The 21,658-nt window shown below is 34.2% G+C and overlaps 1 protein-coding gene across 3 annotated transcripts; it reads left to right on the forward strand.

The window, feature by feature from the left end:
• Positions 1-1,118: 1,118 nt before the first annotated feature.
• On the forward strand, positions 1,119-21,452 carry LOC125680707 (E3 ubiquitin ligase Rnf121-like). Of its 3 annotated transcripts, XR_008800391.1 has the most exons (9): positions 11,066-11,293; positions 11,556-11,599; positions 13,897-14,038; positions 14,547-14,701; positions 15,174-15,402; positions 16,030-16,163; positions 17,440-17,541; positions 19,869-21,156; positions 21,194-21,452. XR_008800391.1 is itself a non-coding variant. In XM_048920427.2 (8 exons), exons 1-8 carry the CDS (start codon positions 1,156-1,158, stop codon positions 19,987-19,989), a joined length of 990 nt encoding a protein of 329 aa, XP_048776384.1. In that variant the 5' UTR covers positions 1,119-1,155; the 3' UTR covers positions 19,990-21,452. The 3 variants fall into 3 exon arrangements, 2 of the variants coding, with proteins under 2 accessions (XP_048776384.1, XP_048776383.1); XM_048920427.2 differs by lacking the exon at positions 11,066-11,293 and adding an exon at positions 1,119-1,218 and having other exon boundaries at positions 19,869-21,452; XM_048920426.2 differs by having other exon boundaries at positions 19,869-21,452.
• Positions 21,453-21,658: the final 206 nt, after the last annotated feature.

Consider the following 21,658-nt stretch of genomic DNA (forward strand, 5'->3'; position numbering starts at 1 on the left):
CAAAATAATTTTATGAATAACCGATAATAAACTCTGTGTCTTAGTCCCAAATGTTGTTTACACCAAAAGGAGTACCAACTTTGTGCTCGGGCATGTCTAATAAAGGTGTTTTTCATTAAATATAATGTACAGCATGCAAAATTCTTCGTCTGCTCCGCCATGCTTGTTATCGCGAGATCTCGCAGGTGGATCTAATGAAAAGCCTAAACATTGACAATCAGCGCGAAAATGTAGTTACTCGAGCCATTCCGACAAAGAAAGGAAAATCATATTGTTGCAGAAAGAATTTACACTCTGCTGTTCGGTTTTTAACTTGATATTGAATTCAAACCTTCTCAATACCGACGAAATAGCTTTCGCCTCCATACTTGTCCATTGATGTAAATACCACCTTATATGGCATATGCAAATGACTTGACAACCGGAAGTTGAAACTTCAGTACATCAAACATGGCGCACAGATATGAATCGAGAAATTGGAATTTATCGAAATTGTTGAAAACGGTAGAATAGAGCCTCACAAATCTAAAGTTGCAGGTTGTAAATTTATATATTGACTAAGAAACATAGAATATCATTTTATTTACGTAAAGAAAGTCAGGAAATGTTTAGAATGAGCGCAAATGTTGCGGGAGTGAATCACTCCCGCATTTGCACCATTACGGAGATCCTAAGGAGTTGTAGCCCTCTCCCTAAAAAAAAAAAAAAAAAAAAAAAAATCAGAGAGGGCTACATTATTGCAGCTAACCATGACTGATATCACAAATACGTTCATAAATCCCCCGTCATTTTCTATTATTGCAAATTTTTTCACAATTTAAACGCAATCTAATTAAAATCAGATCTTCTCTAACTGTTACCAGTGTAATGGTTAGAGAAGATCTGATTTTAATATATTAGATTGAATTTAAACGCAAATGAATCACTTTTAGGAAAATATGATTTTGATTTAAAAATAGTTTCTGACACTTTCAACATAGACGTATAAATGAAGAAAGTTTAAATGTCAGGCTATTGTAACAATCCTTTGGAATTATTAATGTACATCGTAACCACATGATTTGAAATGGTGATTATTTGTGGTTGAATATTACACGACGCACGAGTTACTCAATATTAAACCAGGCGGCGCTGTAACATATTTACGTAGGCAAGATGGCGCACCACCATCACGCCGGACATGGACGTCATGATCATGCACCTATAAATCTTAATATTGTAAGATAATTTCTATATATTCTACTAATCAGTGTCATTTAATGGACACCAAGAATCCCAGCAAACTCTTGTGTTGTATCAGAATATCTCGTATATGTAATAATCGATCATTTGACACAATTCGAATTTCCTCCGTTATCTAGACCCAGTTTCACAAAAGTTAGTTAACATTAATTGACAGATAATATTCGACAATAACTTTTACATTTATACAGCATTAACTGGATGCTAACTGTCAGTTAAATTTAACCAGCTTTTCCCTTGTGCCAGTGATTAAATCTGATTTGTAGTTCAGCACCATTATTTTTCTAAATTCTAGCAAATACTTGATTCTTCAATGTTAAAATTCTGTTCCATGATAATCGGATGTATCTGACAGTTCCCAGTGATTCACCATTAGGCATCTGATCCCTGATATACATACCACAAAGGAGGAGACGTCCTACACTCCAGGTCACTCCTATACACTTATAAAACTTAACGTTATCCACCCATACCATAGTGATTGAATTTTTTCCTTAAAACATACATAAGGAACTCTCTCAACAATATGTGTACTGATCAGGGCTTGAAATTTGAGCATTATGGATCAGTGATCATTAAAACGTTAGAAAAGGGGGCGGAGGTTAAATGCCTACACGACACATACTGCAATTTAATCTAATTTATAAACTATCAGTATGCCTAGAAGACAAAATATGTTGGGCGTTAATTCATAAGTTTTCATCATGTGATGTTTTCTGGTATTCAGGCAAAGAGACTTATTTGATTGTAATGTTTCATTTTCCTGTCTGATAAGTTAATGTGCAATTTATTAGGGATAGAGTTGTGACAGTCAAAACGGTACCAAAGTCAATGACTTTATGACAATGCAATAGCAGTTAATCCAAAACTCAACAGACCATCAGATTTTTCTGGTAAAATTAGAGTAAATCTTGACAGTCGAGTGATTTTTTTTTTAGTGATGGAAAATTCCGACTAATCTAATTGCAGGTCCTTAAGTTTGTTAATCTCAAAGTAATATCAACTTGCTCACCATAAACTATAATTGTCCATTGGACATTTATTTTTGATGCAGTAAAATACTCTTACATATGTCTGGTATATAGTGCAATAACATAGTGTATGATTTTGAATCAGTGGATGCGGGATTTGCAGTAATCTCGTCATGTACAGTGAAACTTCTCTAAACCGGCCGGCTCTCGGACCGGAAAAAACGGCCGGTTTAGAGGGGTGGCCGGTATACCGAGAATTTAGCAATTATAGACGTTTGATCTCAATATTCACAAAGTAGGTACTGTTCACTTTGATCTGGTGATCTATGATCAATTATCGGTGGAGATTAAATTAGTCCGCTTGTACCTAAAGGTAATTATGAATTACAAGAAATATTCTCACTGAAATCATCTAATTTTAAACTGAAAATCTATAACGGGATACATAAAGAAAACACAGAGGCCTATTATTGGAATTCCTCTTACCTATAAAAACTCTGTTTACATTCATCGCTTATTTCATTAACAATTTTGTTTTGACGTTTTTAAAAAAAAGTACAGTAGTAAATATGAAATTATAATCTGATTATTTCTTTGGCATTTTAAGTCCATGGAAACCAAGAAAATTAATCTGTCTTTTAATAATTATCATTAACAGTCATGGGTTTGTTCTTTATTAACTACCGCTTATATCCATACGATAGTATGGTGAAACAATATGGCGTTTGATACTGCATTCATTCAATATGTTCCTAACTGTTTTTTACATTTTGTACAGAATTTGGAAGGGTCTCTTGGATTAGCTAAGTGTCAATTAACACCCTTGACAGCACAGGTAAACAATAGAATTTAAAGAGGCCACTAGTGTTTTTCACACCTCCGGTCCATAATTTCCCCCTGGCCAGTTGATCAGTCAATTTGCATACCTGGACGATCTTGATCAACCTCTGTCCAAAATTTTCTTGTCTTCAAAAAGTGGCCGGTATGTTAAGGGTAAATTACACATGTTTGTTAACAAATGTACTTTAAAAAGTGGCTGATGTCCGGTTTTCGGGGGTGGCCGGTTTTGTAAGACTTTCTTTGCAAGGAAATGTTAAGATTTCTGCCGGGACTTTGAAAATCGGCCGATATTGAGGGAGAACCGGTTTTCTGAGGGGCCGGTTTGGAGAAGTTTCACTGTATTTCAAATTGAAGTACAGTGAAACCTTGTTTACGTTATCTGAAACTCCACTGAGAAAAATCTTCGAAATATCCAAGGATTCAAAATATTATGGGTAAAATACTTAAAGAATATAAAGTGGTCGGAACTTCTGAATTACTTTGACATATCCATGTTATTCAATATACCAAAGTTTGTATATGTTTTGGAGGGATGTAATTAAATCCTGGAAATGGTTAATTTGTCATTTTGAGAAAAAAAATCTTCTGAACTTATGGTTAATAGTGTTTTATGGTACAATGAAAACAAAGGTAAATAGAAAAACTTTATATCTGAAAGAATGGTGTGAAAATAATGTATATACAGTTAACTCAGTGTTAGATGAGAATGGAGATATCATGAATTATAATCAATTCATGGAAATGTATAAAGTAAAATCGTATTTTTTGGAATTTTTTGGTTTAAGACAAGCATTGAAGAAAGCAATGAGAGTTAATGGAATAAACCAGTTTATAAAAGTTCAAGAACCTACTATTCCCATACATATAGCCCCTTTCATATACAGTGGAACCCTGTTATTACGTTTTCCACTATTACGTTTTCCATTTTGTCACGATAAAATAACGTAATACCAGGGGCAACGTAATAAACGTTCCGAGTGAAATCCGTTAAAAATATTGTTTGGAAATTGTATATCATCCGATAGTGAAGGGGTGTGTGAATATATCTTTACTGTTTCTTTGTTTAAAAGACTATGATACTTTGTTTTATTTACATCTTATCTTTAATGTCCGTAATTCTTCATGTTCTTATCCCTTTTCTTTATTTCTGGTGTAGGATACATAAGGATGTTTTAATAAACGTTGCTTTTCTGCATTCGTTTGGACCGCCATTTTGTTCAACTTTAAAACAATGCGTTTATGTAAATTTCTCTCAATAACTCGTTCCGGTTCGTATTCAACATTCGTATTAAAAAAAAAAAAACATCGTTTTTATTAAGTTCGCTAATTACATAATACACAACACAATTACAAAAATCCCAGTTATCCCACCCAAAAAACAACAAAACTATAGACACAAAATGCACACGATACCTACCACTTTTCTCACCAACGATTAACATGGAGAACAATTTAAGCGCAATCCACGTAAAAAAAAATATAATGATGCACGAAAATTTCATTTACAACGCTAAATGATGGCACTAAAATCACGTGCACATCAGGGGATTTTAGAATATTCACTGAGGTAAATGTCGTGCACGAATCCACCGATAACTTAGGACAGCTGCATGTCCAAACAACGGACAAATTTTTAATTGAACACCTTTAGTCCAAGAAATTACCCAAGCGGTTTTAACATTGCTATGATAAATCTTGTCTTTCATGTTTGGTACCAAAGCTGTCCGTAAATAGAGTTTTAATAGCAAAGGTAATCACGCTATGCTGAACATGCAGGTAGTTGAGAATTTATTTCTTTGATTATCAAAATATGAAAATGAAGTAAATTTCATGGAGTACGATGTCTAAATAAACATTATTTAATTGTTTATCACTGGCTTTGATACGGGGTATTCACCTGTATTGATGTCGCTAGATCTATCGAAGCGTGATCAGTCAAGCGTCTCTAATCCCCAAACAGACCAGGAAATTTACGTGGTGACTGCCTCAGGCAGTCAAGGTGTGAATGGCTTATTATTTTGAGAATCACTATTGAATAATTAGGGGTTTATTATGTTTTCGTCGGAATTTTTACAACGTAATACCGAGTCCCGGCATTTTAGGACAACGTAATAACGAGGTTTATTTTATATAGGTTTGTTAAGAAATGGTTTTGTGCTTTGAAATTCCAACGTAATACGCGGACTAACGCATTAAAGAGGGAACGTAATAATGGGGTTCCACTGTATTTTAAAAGAAACAAGAAAAAACTGTACCAAATTTTTAATTATAGTGAAGAAAAACCTACAGGTCAAAAGAAGTGGGATATACAATATGATATCTCTCAAGAAGAGTGGAATACAATTAATAAAAATGTTTTTACTATTACAAAGGATACAAAATTACAGTGGCTACAATATCATATAAATCAAAAAAATTTAGTCACAAATTTATTTTTGTTCAAAATAAAGAAAATAGACAACGATTTATGTTCGTTATGTGCAAAAGAAAAGGAATCAATAGAGCATGTTGTGTATGACTGTGAAAATGTTGTTTTATTTTTTAAGAATGTGCAGTCATGGTTTAGGGATTTTTTTTCAGTAAATATTGTTGTTGATAAAAAAAAACCTTTTTGCTGGATAGCTCAGAAAATGAAATGATCAATTTGATTAATTATTATTTAAAGTACTTTGTGTATTGTTGCAAATGTAGAGGCAATCCGCCTTTGTTAAATAACTTTGTTACCACTTGGACAAATGTGCACAAAGTAGAAAGGCAGTTAGCATGCAAAGATGATTATGTAGATGTTTTTGAGAAGAAATGGAATACATTTCATAAATTAAATGATTTATAGATTTTAGATCATCCAGAATATATAATATGTAATATGTAATTGTATACATTAATTAGCCTATGTATAACATCAGAAGTTATTATCAATAGTTATCTGTAAATTGAAAATGAAAGAAGGCATCAAACAAAGCAATTCTAGTGTCTACTTGTCAACAGTTTGAACTTAATTAAGTGTGATTTGGTTGTCTTCATTACTTGGCACACAAATATAATTTAACTCAATTTTTTTCTTAAATCATGATGGTATATACTTCCAAGGGTGGATGTGTGTGTTTTTGTAATGTGTGTCCGGACCCCTCTCTTAATCTATGCATGCTAGGGGGACAAAAAAAATATAGAGAGTAAGTAATATAAGTTGCATGGTATTTATGTAAGAAGTAGAGCTAGATGGATTGAAGAAGGAGAAAAACCATCACATTATTTTTGTACGTTAGAATCTAGAAATTTCACTAGCAAAATCATACCAAGATTAGAGTGTAATGATGGGACAGTAATTTATAAACAATCAGAAATATTAAGGGAAACAAAAACATTCTATGAACAATTATACAAGAAAAGCAATTTAAACACAATAGACTTTCACAATGATCTTGGTATTGAAGATGTTCCAAAACTTTCAAATAAAGAATCTGAATCACTAGAAGGTAACATTACTATTGAGGAAGCCTCCAATACCCTTTACAAAATGAAATCAAACAAATCCCCAGGATCTGATGGTTTTTCTGCGGAATTCTTCAAAATGTTTTGGAAGTATATTGGTCTTTTTGTAGTTAGGTCTATTAATTATGGGTACAAAAATAACTGTCTTTCTATTACACAAAGACATGGTATTATTACATTGTTACCAAAAGGTGACAAGCCGAGACAATATTTGAAGAATTGGAGACCAATTACTTTGTTGAATACTGTGTATAAAATTGCATCGGGCTGTATTGCGAATAGAATAAAAAGATACTTAGACAAAATAATTAATCAAGATCAAACAGGTTTCATCCCCAACAGATATATTGGAGAAAACACAAGGCTTATTTATGATATAATGCACTATACTGAATAGAGTTGGGTACCGCAGAAAATAAATGTACCGTGGTATACCGTGGTATTTGCAAAATACCGCGGTACATACCACGGTATACCGCAGATTTAATCTTTTAATTTTAAGATTCAATTTTAGTGGATTTTAGTTGTGATTTATTGTATATAATGAACAGTTATTAGTTTATTGATTGTAAATTGCATTTAATTTATTCAAATATAAATAATCAGGAAAATATCTTATTTAAATCTATTTTGAAACCAATTAACAGAACAAAAGTCTAATCGAAACATAAAAGTTAGCATATATTGTACATACAATATAGCAGTCTCTCTGTATCATGACTAGAATCGACTGTGACTGGACTACTGACTGGAACGACTATCAAAATAACTAGTAGGGGGAAACACGTGGAATTTATTTGACACGATCTCAAAGTCTAGAAGTTCTTAGACTTGGAGTCGCGAATGGCGAGAACTTTTACATGCTGGATACGTCTGTCCAGAACATGTGCGCACGGATGTGTTCTTTTCTTCGACCACAATTCCTACATTCTTGCACCTCAAACCCATTAACTCGACGCTCATAATCGGCAGGAATTTGTACTCGCGCGAAGAACGGTGGTTTCGAACACACAAGTCTGCATCGGCTATTTTATTTATTTTACTCGGGGTTTGCCTAATAGGCAGAAATGGTATTCGACCCGCATAAACCAAACAACATAATAACAATTTTTATAATCTACCTTATATATTAAAATAATTACTTAATGAAATGTTTTCTATTATTTTTTTCTTTAATTTTGATTTGTTTTCACTTCATTAATAATCAAATCATCGCGTTTTATACTTCGTATGTTTTACCGATTGTGTGCAGTTATTAGACATATCTTTCATTACATCACAACGAGGGATCTATGTAGATAAAGTGAGTCACTGTGTACACAAATTTCTTTAATTATTTTTTCTTGTTTGAATTTTATATTTTTGTTAAGAGTTATCAGACTTGAATATACCGGTATTTCGCCTCGTGTACCGTGGTACATACCGCTACCCGAAAAATATCGGTATACCGGTAATACCGCGCACCTCTAATACTGAAGAAGAAAATATACCTTGATTATTACTACTTATTGATTTTGAAAAAGCCTTTGATACTCTTTCATGGACATTTATACAAAAAGCGCTAAAACTGTTTAATTTTGGCCCTTCAATTAGGAATTGGGTATCGATTTTTAATACAGACATTACATCTGCAATCAATCAAGGTGGTAATCTCTCTGATAGAATCATTATTCAGAGAGGTTGCAGACAAGGGGATCCATTATCACCATACATATTTTTGATATGTGCGGAAATATTAGCAATCCAAATTAGAATGAATAAGAATATCAAAGGCATTACTGTAAATAATGTAGAAAAAAAGATCTCACAATTAGCTGATGATACCTCACTTATCCTTGATGGCAGTGAAGAATCTCTCGCAGAAACTTTTAAAACTTTAGATTATTTTTCAGAAATATCTGGACTACATATCAATTATGAAAAAACTCATGTAATATGGTTAGGTTCCAAAAAATATAGTAATGAAACTTTGCTGCCAAATTACAGGCTTAGGTGGGGTACCACCAGATTTACTTTGTTAGGAATACATTTTGACATGGAATTAGATAAGATACCACAATTAAACTATGAACCAAAATTAGTGCAGATCAAATCTATAATCAAACAATGGGAGAAAAGGTTTTTAACTCCCATAGGGAAAATTACAGTTATTAAGACATTGGTTTTGCCATTATTAAACCGTATTTTAATGTCAATCCCAAATCCTTCTGAACTCTACCTTAAGGAATTAGAAAAGATATTTTTCTTGTTTATATGGAATAATAAAATACATAGGGTCAAAAAGGAGGTCATTGTTAAAAAATATGAAGATGGGGGTTTAGGAATGGTAAACCTAATGGCATTCATAGCATCTATGAAGTTGTTTTGGATAAGATATCTCATATTTTCAAATAGAGGGATGGAACATTTTATTCCAAAGTTGGACTTAAGCAAATTAGTGAACTGTGGAATTGAATACATTACAATATTCTTGAAAACATTGAAAAATAAATTTTGGATAGATGTATTTAAATCATGGCTTACATTGCATAACCTTAGTAAAGAGTCTGATGTTGCTGCCGATGCACCTCTATTTTATAACCCAAATATTCATATTGGTGGAAAACCATTTTATAATAAACAAATGTTTGACAGCGGCATCAGACAACTTAATGATATAATCAGTGAAGATGGTTCATTTCTTGGTTTTGAATCATTTTGCAATACTTATCCAAATACAAAGATTAATTTTTAAGAATATAATAGCATTATTCATGCTGTTAAGGCTTGGGTGAAAAATTGTGGATGTGACAAAACTATCAAAAAGCTCACAAATCCATTGATTATGTCAAATATATATACAGTGTTGAAATGCAACAAATCAAAACTTTTTTATGAAATTTTAAATCAAAATACCTCAATCACATCAGGCAAAACAAAATGGAGTGAGCTTTTGGAAGTTGACACTAAAGAATGGAAAATAATTCATAAAATACCCTTCAGAGTGACAAAAGATAGCAAAATACAATGGTTTCAATACAGAATTATAAACCGAATCTTAGCTACAAACTCTTTTTTATTCAAAATCAAAAAAATTGACTCAAAGTACTGCAATCATTGTCATTCTGAAGAGGAAACAATAGAACATATTCTGTGGGAATGTGATTTTTTACAATTATTCCTAGCAGAATTTGAGCTTTTTTTAGAAGATAAGACTGATTTACAGATAGCTATTACAAAAAAATCTTTCATTCTTGGTTTTATTGAAAATAATAGTCTAATACAAAACACTATTGTCTTATGGCTTAAATACTATGTGTACACAGCAAGATGCACTGAGAAGTCCTTGAGTGTGCGTGCTGCAATTTCACAAATGAATTTTTTTTATGAAACTCAAAAATTTATTTCGTATAAAAATGGTAAAAAGGAAAAGTTTGATGCCCAATGGAATCGATGGAACCTTCTGTTTTCTTAACTTCTCTCTCTTCCTCTTCTTCTTTCTTTCTCAAACCACACATACCTTCAGCTCATATGCTTTGTTTTTTTTCCCCTTCTTCTCTGGATATAATATTATTGTATATCTGATATACCGGTATGTGTACAAAAATAAAAAATTATATATATAAAAAAAAAAAAATATAGAAATACGCTCAGTATAAAATTCAGAGTGTTCTGGATCTAACCAGACACCACAAGCTTCCTACAAATGATATAAATGCAATCTGTCCTAACAAGGAGATAAGGGGAAAATTGATTTTAAATGAAAAATCTTTTCTACATATTGTGGTGAGATTACAGGTAATAAAAATCTTTTCTACATATTGTGGTGAGATTACAGGTACTCGAGAATCTTTTCTACATATTGTGGTGAGATTACAGGTACTCGAGAATCTTTTCTACATATTGTGGTGAGATTACAGGTACTCGATTTTAGGTCATGCACAGCAGTTTCGGACTATTTTTAATGGTCATGAATTTTGAGTCCTGGTGCTTAAAATATGTGGTGTCCCAGAATTATCCATTTCCTTTAAATGACTGTTGAGATTGATGTCAAACTGATCAAACTGATAAGTTTATTACATTTCTAATGAATTTTCTATGATGATCGATGATTGTTTCGGAGTGGGTTGATGAAAAACACAGGTATATAATGATTTGCATATTAAAGAGATGAATCTGGAAATATTACTGAAATTTTGTTAATTAAGTCAAATATGGGCCTATTTTGTCTTTGATATCATATCAGATTATCTTTAGTATTTTGTTTACCGGGTTTAATTAGGTTTGAGTTTCTATTGTCATTATTGATTATACTGTAAAATTTCTATAAAGCGACCAGCCTGAATAAAGTGTCTAGTGTAGTGGGGTGGTCAGTTTATTGAGAATTCAGTGAACTGACCACTTTTGGGAGGAGATATTTCTGATGTTTGTCAAGAATGTCTGTATACGACAAGACTCCTGAATGCTTAATGTTGTGTTCTTGAACGAGGTTAGAGGTGTTTTTGATGACCTTCAATGATAATTCATATATTACATCCCTGTGTGTAAGATGAACAAAGATGGAGATTGATTAAATATTGTTCAATCAGTGTGTCTCTGTCCCAGCTGTTACACAGTGGCAGTTTACTCACAAAGACTTAGGAGTGTGTCGGTTAACTTGTCCCACGTCTGCTTATAGTTACGGGTTATGGATGGGGATTTATATCATGGGTGTGTCCCGGAAATTTCCTCAGTATTCCAAGGAACATTTTCAGCTAGTGCATACACAGGTTCGTTCTATGTATTCTTCACCACTAGGAAGAGCATTTCAAGGAATGATTCAATCTGTGTCACCTGTTGGATATATACAGTGAAAATATATATATATATATATATATATATAGAGAGAGAGAGAGAGAGAGAGAGAGAGAGAGAGAGAGAAAGATCATTTTATGTATTGATTAATACATGTGAAACAATGATTGTTTCTTGATGGGGTGTCTCTTTGAATTTTAATAATACATGTCTAATCCTGAAATCTTGATTTTGTAGTCAGATGAAGAACTTGCCAAATTACCAGAAAAAGAGAGATGGAGGTGAGAAGATATTTACCTAAGGCCAAAACAAAAAAATATGTGTGTTTCCTATTACATGAAATTTTGAAATAGGGTTGGTAGGGTTTTTTTGGTTTTTTTTTTAAAAATAGATCTGCCAGATTTGAATTATGTGTACTTAAGGTTGTGTATTTCACCCAATATTTGCTCAAAAGAATGGATATGGACATACTGTTCTACTTTTGTAGAAATAGTGTGGTCTCCATGACTCTTATCCCATATCTTTTCATTTTATATGAAGCTCAATGAGAAAGAAATCCATGGTTCATTGTCTATATTGACTAGAATGAAACAATACATGAAACTGAATGAAAACATATCAAGAGTATTAATGGTTGGACATCGAATGATGTGCTATTCTGTGTATCGGTCAGAGCGGTGTTGCAGGATACCGTCAGTTCAAAGCCCTTCAGCAGTTCTCCATGATTTTCAATAAAAACATCTAACAGTGACCTGTTCTCAATGCACAATATTGTGTTTTTATCTGTTTTAAGGTGCTGGCATTTATTAACCCTCACGGCCAGCATATATACAACAGATATTCAACAGATAACTCGTTACTGCCAACAAATGCGCCGCCATTACAATTCATAATAAAAGAGATGTATCCGGAAAGAACAAGATAACATTTCTGGAATTTTTAATTTTTCACCGATATTGTGAAAAAAAAAGTTTAGGGTCGGGAATTCAGCAGTAGGGTCGATTGGGTAACCGGAAACACACTTTTTTGGGGCCTAATGTAGTAGATGAAGCTTGTCTCAGGCATATGAATTAGCAAGATTAATAGAATCCTTTATTAGTACGATCATGGGATAGGAAAATTCCACTGAGGGGACAAGATTTGCAGTCTAGATAAGGCTTGCTGAGTCCTAGACAGTGAATCTTGTCCCCTCGGTTTAATTTCCCAATCTCACTCAAGTAAACACTTAAGGATTATTTTTCTCAGTTTTCATCTAGAGTTTAGTGTATTAATTCAGGAGTTTTGAGATTTAAAATCCTCATTTTGAGTGTAAAAACTAATTATATAGTCAGAAAGAGCATACCTGAAAATTGTTTACTGTATATATACTCGCCTATGGGTCGGTTAGTCTATAAGTCGGTTGTATATTTTGTAGGCTATTTGGAGGGATTTGCCATTGACCCGCTTATAAGTTGGTAAAACTTCTTTCAAGAATCGGTTGACAATTTCTAACGTTTTCACCTCTGTTTCAAATAATATTTAGTGAAATGCACTGATATTTATTAATTTTATCAACAAATCAATTTCTGTAATATACACTTACGGTGAATAAGATAATTAAAATATGTAAATACTTGTACTAACTTTATCCATAATCTTAGAATGCATGAATAATATAATATGTCCAGTTAATCATGGTAATTGTCGGAGTACGAAGTTGTTTAAAAAATACTCTACGCTGTCCAGAAAAATGCTAATCTTCTTAGGACTCACCTATAAGTCGGATATAGAGTTTTGGACTAATTTTTAACTCCCAAAAATCTGACTTATAGGCTAGTATATACAGTACACTTGCAGGTATAAACTAAAAAACCCAAGGCTGTCCCTCAGAAAGCTATGTCAAATCAAAATTTGAAGAATCCAATACCAATTATTTTACTTGTACATGTAACATGAACTATAGAAAATGTATGACACCGCAGCAGTGCGAGACAGAAAAATCTCACAAGGATGTCTGACATGGATAATGTTGGTTACATGCTGATGATAATGTGAGATAAATGTCTGACATGGGTAATGTTAGTCACACACTGATGATAATGTGAGATAAATGTCTGACATGGGTATTGTTGGTCACACACTGATGATAATGTGAGATAATTGTCTGACATGGGTAATGTTAGTCACACACTGATGATAATGTGAGATAAATGTCTGACATGGGTAATGTTAGTCACACACTGATGATAATGTGAGATAAATGTCTGACATGGGTAATGTTGGTCACACACTGATGATAATGTGAGATAAATGTCTGACATGGGTAATGTTGGTCACACACTGATGATAATGTGAGATAATTGTCTGACATGGGTAATGTTAGTCACACACTGATGATAATGTAAGATAAATGTCTGACATGGGTAATGTTGGTCACACACTGATGATAATGTGAGATAATTGTCTGACATGGGTAATGTTAGTCACACACTGATGATAATGTGAGATAATTTCATGAATATGTCAGAGAGGGCCCTGTAGTAGAAGTTTGAAGTTTTTGATGTGTGTATTAAAATGTGTGCTTGATGCGATATTGCAGGATCGAGCATCAGAGATTGCACGAGAAACACCGTGGTCACGAGGCCATGCACCTGGAGATGGTGTTGATTCTGATAGCCACACTGGTCGTTGCTCAGATTGTACTGGTTCAGTGGAAACAGAGACACTTCAAATCATACCAAGTAAGTTTCACAGAATTCCACCAATATTGTCAATCCAGATGCACAATAAAGGATCAAAGTTTTACATACAAACATATAGGAAAATCTTCTCAAGAACCACTGGGCCAGAAAAGTTTACATTTACAGGAAAGCTTCCTGGCATAGGCAGATACAAGTTTATAAAAATTATGGACCCTGGGGGTAGATTAGGGCCATGGTAGTGATCAAAGTTTTACATGTGAATATAAATAGTGAAAATCTTCAAATATGGGCCAAGGTGACTCAGGTGAGCGATGAGGCCCATGGGCCTCTTGTTGTTTTCCATAATTATGAAAAACTGGGAGGCCAATTACATTACACATTATCCACAACAATCTAAGACAAACTGGTCCACTCTTCATATGTCACAAACACTTGGCAAACAAAGTCAATCAAATTTTTTTTGAAAATATGTATCGTGTACTATGATAGAAAATTTTCATCTTTTCCAAAATATTTTGTTGAAAATGTCTTATTTTTTTTTTACCAGAGAGCCACCTTGTTGGGAATGTGGTTGATTCCTGTGGGGTTCTGTCTCAAGTTTGGATGGCATCGTTTTATATATATTTGGATTATATTTTCTATCATTACTGGATTTATCGCATTTAAAGCCACCAGAAAACCAATCTCAGGGAGTACGCCAAGGTAGGTCGTTTGTCGTGTTTTTATTTGTGTGTGTTAATAATCTATTGCTCGTATTTTTATTTGTGTTAATAATCTATTGCTCTGATGGCCATCTCTATGTTAAAATACGTCTGGAATTTTACACATACTCTTGCGTGGATTGCTTACGGACACGAGTTTCTGGTTGCCTGTCAATGAAAATCATGTCATGAAGATCAAGGTCAAAGGGCAATCAGAATCTTGGTAATGTCTTAAAGATCAAGGTCACAAAAAGCAGAGAGGTGTAGGAATGAATATCTAATTCTTTATGATTGATTCCTTCATGCTTTATAGAGAAAAGAGCTTTTCATTTTTAACTTTTCAACAATATTACATTTACGATACTTAGAAAATCTCATCAAGTGTATAACGACGGAGTGGATTGGTATTTTTCACCAGTAAACACTAATCTTTATTTAAAAAAATTAAGCGATGCAAATGATTTCTTTGACAGGTTGGTGTACAAGTGGTTCCTGGTGATTTACAAAATCAGTTATTTTCTAGGAATTGTGGGATATATGTCAGTGATGTTCACATTATTAGGACTAAATCTTATCTTATTAATAAAACCACAAGTCTCGATGGACTTTGGACTTTTACTTCTTTTCTATGGACTTTATTTTGGAGTAGTAGCAAGAGATTTTGCCGAGGTGTGTTCAGATACCATGGCAACACACATCGGGGTAAGTTACAACTTCTGTCATTTAATCATCATTTATCCTGTTAAACTGAGCATTGTACAGATTCTAGTTGTACAGTCATTAATGGTATATTAATTCGCATTTGTTTTCATCTCAAACTGGAAAGTATTTTTTTTATTTTAATGCATACTAGTGCAGTGAACTTCAGTATCTCAAATACCAGGGATATGTCAAAGTGATTCGGAAGTCCCAACCACTTATTCTTTAAGGATTTTACCCTCGATATCGATATCTCAAATACCAGGGATATGTCAAAGTGATTCGGAAGTCCCAACCGCTTATTATTTAAGGATTTTACCCTCGATATCGATATCTCAAATACCAGGGATATGTCAAAGTGATTCGGAAGTCCCAACCACTTATTATTTAAGTATTTTACCCTCGATATCGATATCTCAAATACCAGGGATATGTCAAAGTGATTCGGAAGTCCCAACCGCTTATTCTTTAAGGATTTTACCCTCGATATCTCTAAATTACATGGACACTGTATCTCAAAGTGTTTTTTTTTTTTAAGTTTGAAGTGAAATGTCATCGTAATGTTTATGTTTTCAGTGTTGTATTATGAAGTTTGCAGTGGAAAGTTAACTCGATGCTTATGTTTTTCAGTATTACACCCCAACAGGACTTCCTGGCAAGAGACTGGACCCGAATGTGTGCGGAATCTGTGGAAACCCCATTCTAGTTATGAACAATGAGGACGCAGTCATCGAGGCCACCTGTAAATTAGGCTGTGATCATATGTATCCTTTTGTTTATTTCTCCATCCCCGTCATGGAGAAGCTGCTAACCTTGAACAATTGCAGAGTGAATTATTTCTTTGAGAGAAGTAGGAAATTACCAGAAATTGACGAATGTTGATTGATTATGGTTTTACGCCGTTTTGGCAATATTTCAGCCATCTTACGACGGTTGATGAAATGTAGGTGAATCATCTTCTATTGGGGGGGAGGGGGGGGGTGGGTCTCAATGATCGATTTTAATTGCAAATTTCTAAATCTTCTTAATGTTTTATTTCATTATAATTTCTAATACTTTGCATAGTGCTCTACATTAAAAAAAACAACAACAACAAAACGAACAAAAAGCCTTCAGCTATTGATCTTAATAATTGTGTTTTATTTTGATTATTTTACAGATATAAGATTTTATGTCATACTGACATCTAATTTCATTTAATCGTGAATTGTTGCATTCCTCTTCTTACATTTGTAATGCACCTTAGGGTAATTTGTTTTATATTAGATGCTAATATAGATTTTATCATTATATGGAGTTGAAAACCATGAAAGGGGGATTTATGTAAAGCTAGAATTGATAAGTTTATCTTTTTATCCACTTGCAGCAGGGTTGATGAGTAGTATAGTGACTTGCCTGTTTGTTGTGCATTTGTTGATGAGTAATATAGTGACTTGCCTGTTTGTTGTGCATTTGTTGATGAGTAATATAGTACGTTACAGAGGTAGGCCCCTGAGAGCCTCTCAATACTGACCTATCCCATTGTTACGTTACAGAGGTAGGCCCACCGAGAGCCTCTCAATAATGACCTATCCCATTAATACGTTACAGAGGTAGGCCCTTCAGAGCCTCTCGATACGACCTATCATGTTGTTACATTACAGAGGTAGGCCCCTGAGAGCCTCTCAATACTGACCTATCCTGTTGTTACGTTACAGAGGTAGGCCCCTGAGATCCTCTCAATACTGACCTATCCCATTGTTACGTTACAGAGGTAGGCCCCTGAGAGCCTCTCAATACTGACCTATCCCATTGTTACGTTACAGAGGTAGGCCCCTGAGAGCCTCTCAATACTGACCTATCCCATTGTTACGTTACAGAGGTAGGCCCCTGAGATCCTCTCAATACTGACCTATCCCATTGTTACGTTACAGAGGTAGGCCCCTGAGATCCTCTCGATACGACCTATCCCATTGTTACGTTACAGAGGTAGGCCCCTGAGAGCCTATTGATACCGACCTATCCTGTTGTTACAGATTTTGTTTTCCTTAACTGCTCCAGATTCCACGAGTTCTGTATAAGAGGCTGGTGTATAGTTGGGAAGAAGCAGACGTGTCCGTACTGCAAAGAGAAGGTTGATCTCAAGCGGATGTTTCCTAGCCCGTATCCTTTCTTACAATTTATTCATCATTATCTTATTACATGTTTTACAGAGACATAAAAAGCCCACGCTTTAAATGCCTGGGAACTACTTTAACTAAATTGTGATGTCACATCTGGCCTTCTGACTGTAAACTGAGTAAATGACTTTTGAAGTTAAAATTTTAATTACTTGTACCTCAAGATTTATCTAGTACATGTGTTTGAAAAAAACCCTGTTGATTTATAAAAAAAAAAATCAGATGCTGAAAATTCTCTCTGTTTATGAAAATTATTTCAAAAGTTAGTTATATTTTAAATTTAGACTAAATTTTGATTCTAAGATATGGTCTTTAGGTCTGCTTACATAGCTTAGTGATTGTGACATCACATGCTACCAATGGTAATGGATACAATCACTCTGTCTGCTGCTGACAATGGAAATAAACGTGTACTTTTAGCATTTAATTAGATAGAAGTGTATAGAATTTAAAAAATATATTACGGAAAGGTTATTGACGGAGTACTGGAAAATATGGACATCCCTGCAATGACCTAAGATAGGTATATTTCCCGATATTCTGTCATTAACCTATAAATGTACAGAGTATCTTTTTCCATATCTTAAAGAGAATTCAAACTGTATCATATTAATTCATGACGAATATTACTAAAATTAGTTATGAAATGTTAATTTGACTGTGATACAGTATCTGCAACCAGAACTATTGGTCTTAAATTTTAATTAGTTTAATTAGAATTAGTTAATACTTGTACTATTCAAAACACGGCCCGTGTTTTGAATAGTACAAGTATTAACTAATTCTTTATCCACTGAAATTGATGAAAATACAAAACCATCGTGATTTTGGTTTACATTTAATACACTACAATCAGTTATGAACAGATGTATTCGATTGGAATAAGCATTGATATTGATTCAATCTCATCTTTTACATCCTGAGATACAACCTCTTGGAAAACATCCATACTTTATTCATATATCACACACTCTGTATGATGACGGTATCTCAACAGAAATCACAGCAGATATCACACACTCTGTCTTACGACGATATCTCAACAGAAATCACAGCAGATATCACACACTCTGTCTTACGACGATATCTCAACAGAAATCACAGCAGATATCTTAGTCTGTCTTACGATGATATCTCAACATAAATCATAGCAGATATCAGTCTGTCTTGCGACGATATCTCAACATAAATCATAGCAGATATCAGTCTGTCTTATGACGGTATCTCAACATAAATCACAGCAGATATCACACACTCTGTCTTACGACGGTATCTCAACAGAAATCACAGCAGATATCACAGTCTGTCTTACAACGATATCTCAACATAAATCATGGCAGATATCTCACTCTGTCTTACGACGATATCTCAACATAAATCACAGCAGATATCATACACTGTCTTACGATGATATCTCAACATAAATCACAGCAGATATCACACTCTCTGTCTTACGACGGTATCTCAACATAAATCGCAGCAAATATCACTCTCTGTTTTATGACGATATCTCAACATAAATCACAGCAGATATCACACACTGTCTTACAACGATATCTCAACATAAATGACGGCAGATATCTGTCTTATGACGATATCTCAACATAAATCACGGCAGATATCACACTATCTTACAACGGTATCTCAACATAAATGACGGCATATATCTGTCTTATGACGATATCTCAACATATCTCACTCTGTCTTACGACGATATCTCAACATAAATTACGGCAGATATCACACACTTTGTCTTACGACGATATCTCAAAATAAATCACAGCAGATATCACACTGTCTTACGACGATATCTCAACATAAATCGCAGCAAATATCACTCTGTTTTATGACGATATCTCAACATAAATCACGGCAGACATCACACTCTGTCTTACTACGATATCTCAACATAAATCACGGCAGACATCACACACTTTGTCTTACGACGATATCTCAACATAAATCATGGCAGATATCACACACTTTGTCTTGCGACGATATCTCAACATAAATCACAACAGATATCTCACTCTGTCTTACGATATCTCAACATAAATCACGGTAGATATCAGTCTGTCTTATGACGATATCTCAACATATCATGGCAGACATCAGTCTGTCTTATGACGATATCTCAACATAAATCACGGCAGATATCTCACTCTGTCTTACGACGGTATCTCAACATAAATTACGGCAGTGGCTGTTTTCATTGCGAACACTCAATAAATCTGCAGAAGTAAAATTTGTGTGCAGTATTGGAGACCCACATACAGTTCTTCTGTTTAGTTTGTCCTTGACCTTTCACAGCTGGGACCGGCCAGACATTCTGTATGGTAACTTGCTGGACTGGATCCGATATCTCGTCGCCTGGCAGCCAATCATCATCATTGTGGTACAGGGCATCAACTGGTCGCTGGGACTGGAATAATTACTGTGTGTGTGTCCTCTACAAACTCAGCCATTATTTACTAGATTAGACATTGTCCATTCTAATTTATAAATTAATTGCATCATGGAACAAAATGTGTTCATACGTGACACTGATTGGATGTATGTATGGTTGTTTATGATGATATTCAGTGTACCGTGAATATTTTAGGGAGATAATACTATGATTTTAGACGTTTTTTGTTATCAGTCGAAAATGTTCTTCTGTTTTAGACAAAAAGCTTTATTTATATTTTCCTGATGAGGCTTATGGGCCATAATGATGATCACAAGAGCAGCATCTTGTCCCGATTACCTAGACTGGTGTCATCTTTAATTATTTTGTTTAGCACTGTTCTTGATATAAAGGGTTTTCTGTGTACAATCCCAGGCTTGGTGGTTGGATTGAATTGGGATTTCATAAACCTTTGAAAACTAACAACAGTTTCTGTGGATTTGAGAGACATTTATGCAGCTGTTTGGGAATTTTTTCATATTAATAAGGTTCCTACAGTGCAACAAAATCCACAATGGCCATGTTGGCACTCAGAAAAATAATCTCATTTCTGCAAATGGAACTTGACATCCGGTCAGTGCATGCAGAGAAAAAAATGATTGTTTTTGCCAGCCAATAAAGAGTTTATGAAATTGTTTGGACTGAATCTAATGTACTGTACTGCTAATTAGAATTTGACTAAATCCACACCGCTCCTCTTCACACTCCAGGAAATGATTCTCTTCAAAGGAACGGAACAGAATTACTTGTTCACGTACATTACAATCCCGTCATTGGAGACAATACTATTAGCATGTAACGACTGGAAAAACTGGAGACTTGCTATACCGTTGATCAGTAGGTGGCGACTTTGTTCAGAGGCCATATTGAAATAACTCCAAGAAGTAACAACATTTCCTTGGGATTACACAAGGGCTTTGGCAAATCAGAGACGATGACACACAATTGTAATTCTTTTGATTTTAAAAATGTTGCGTAGCTCATCACATCTCCAAGAGCACTAGAAATCCAAGTTTGGTGATGTGGAAAAAACCAGGCACTTTGAAAAATTGAAAATGTATGTCAGACAGACAATGTATGTAGACCTACAGACAGACAGACAGACATGTACACCCACAGACAGACAATGTATGTAGACCTACAGACAGACATGTACACCCACAGACAGACAATGTATGTAGACCTACAGACAGACATGTACACCCACAGACAGACAATGTATGTAGACCTACAGACATGTACACCCACAGACAGACAATAACATGCTATTGCAAATCTAAAGAAACATTGTAATAATTTTTTTCGTCTGAAAAATGTTTTTACAGGAATTTTGAATGATTATTTCTTGTTTACTGTTTAAGTTATGAATGTCTGACAGTTGAATATTTTTATTATGATGCTGTATGATTGTCTGAAAAATTAAATAAATATATATGTGAATACAAGAATTAGGTGTAGTTTTTGATGTCTTGTATAGAGACTTAATACAAGATATATTTAACACTGCATTCTGATGATGTGTTGGTGATCTGTTTTATTTCTTCCAGTTTATACTTTTGGATGCAGATTCTGTTGAATACCACGTGGTATCCACTCATGAGAATCTTCTGTAATTTTAACCTCGAGGTGTTGGTCTCCAGTTTCATGAAACCAG

Source organism: Ostrea edulis, chromosome 2 (genome assembly GCF_947568905.1).
Source record: "Ostrea edulis chromosome 2, xbOstEdul1.1, whole genome shotgun sequence".
Lineage (NCBI taxonomy): Eukaryota > Metazoa > Mollusca > Bivalvia > Ostreida > Ostreidae > Ostrea > Ostrea edulis.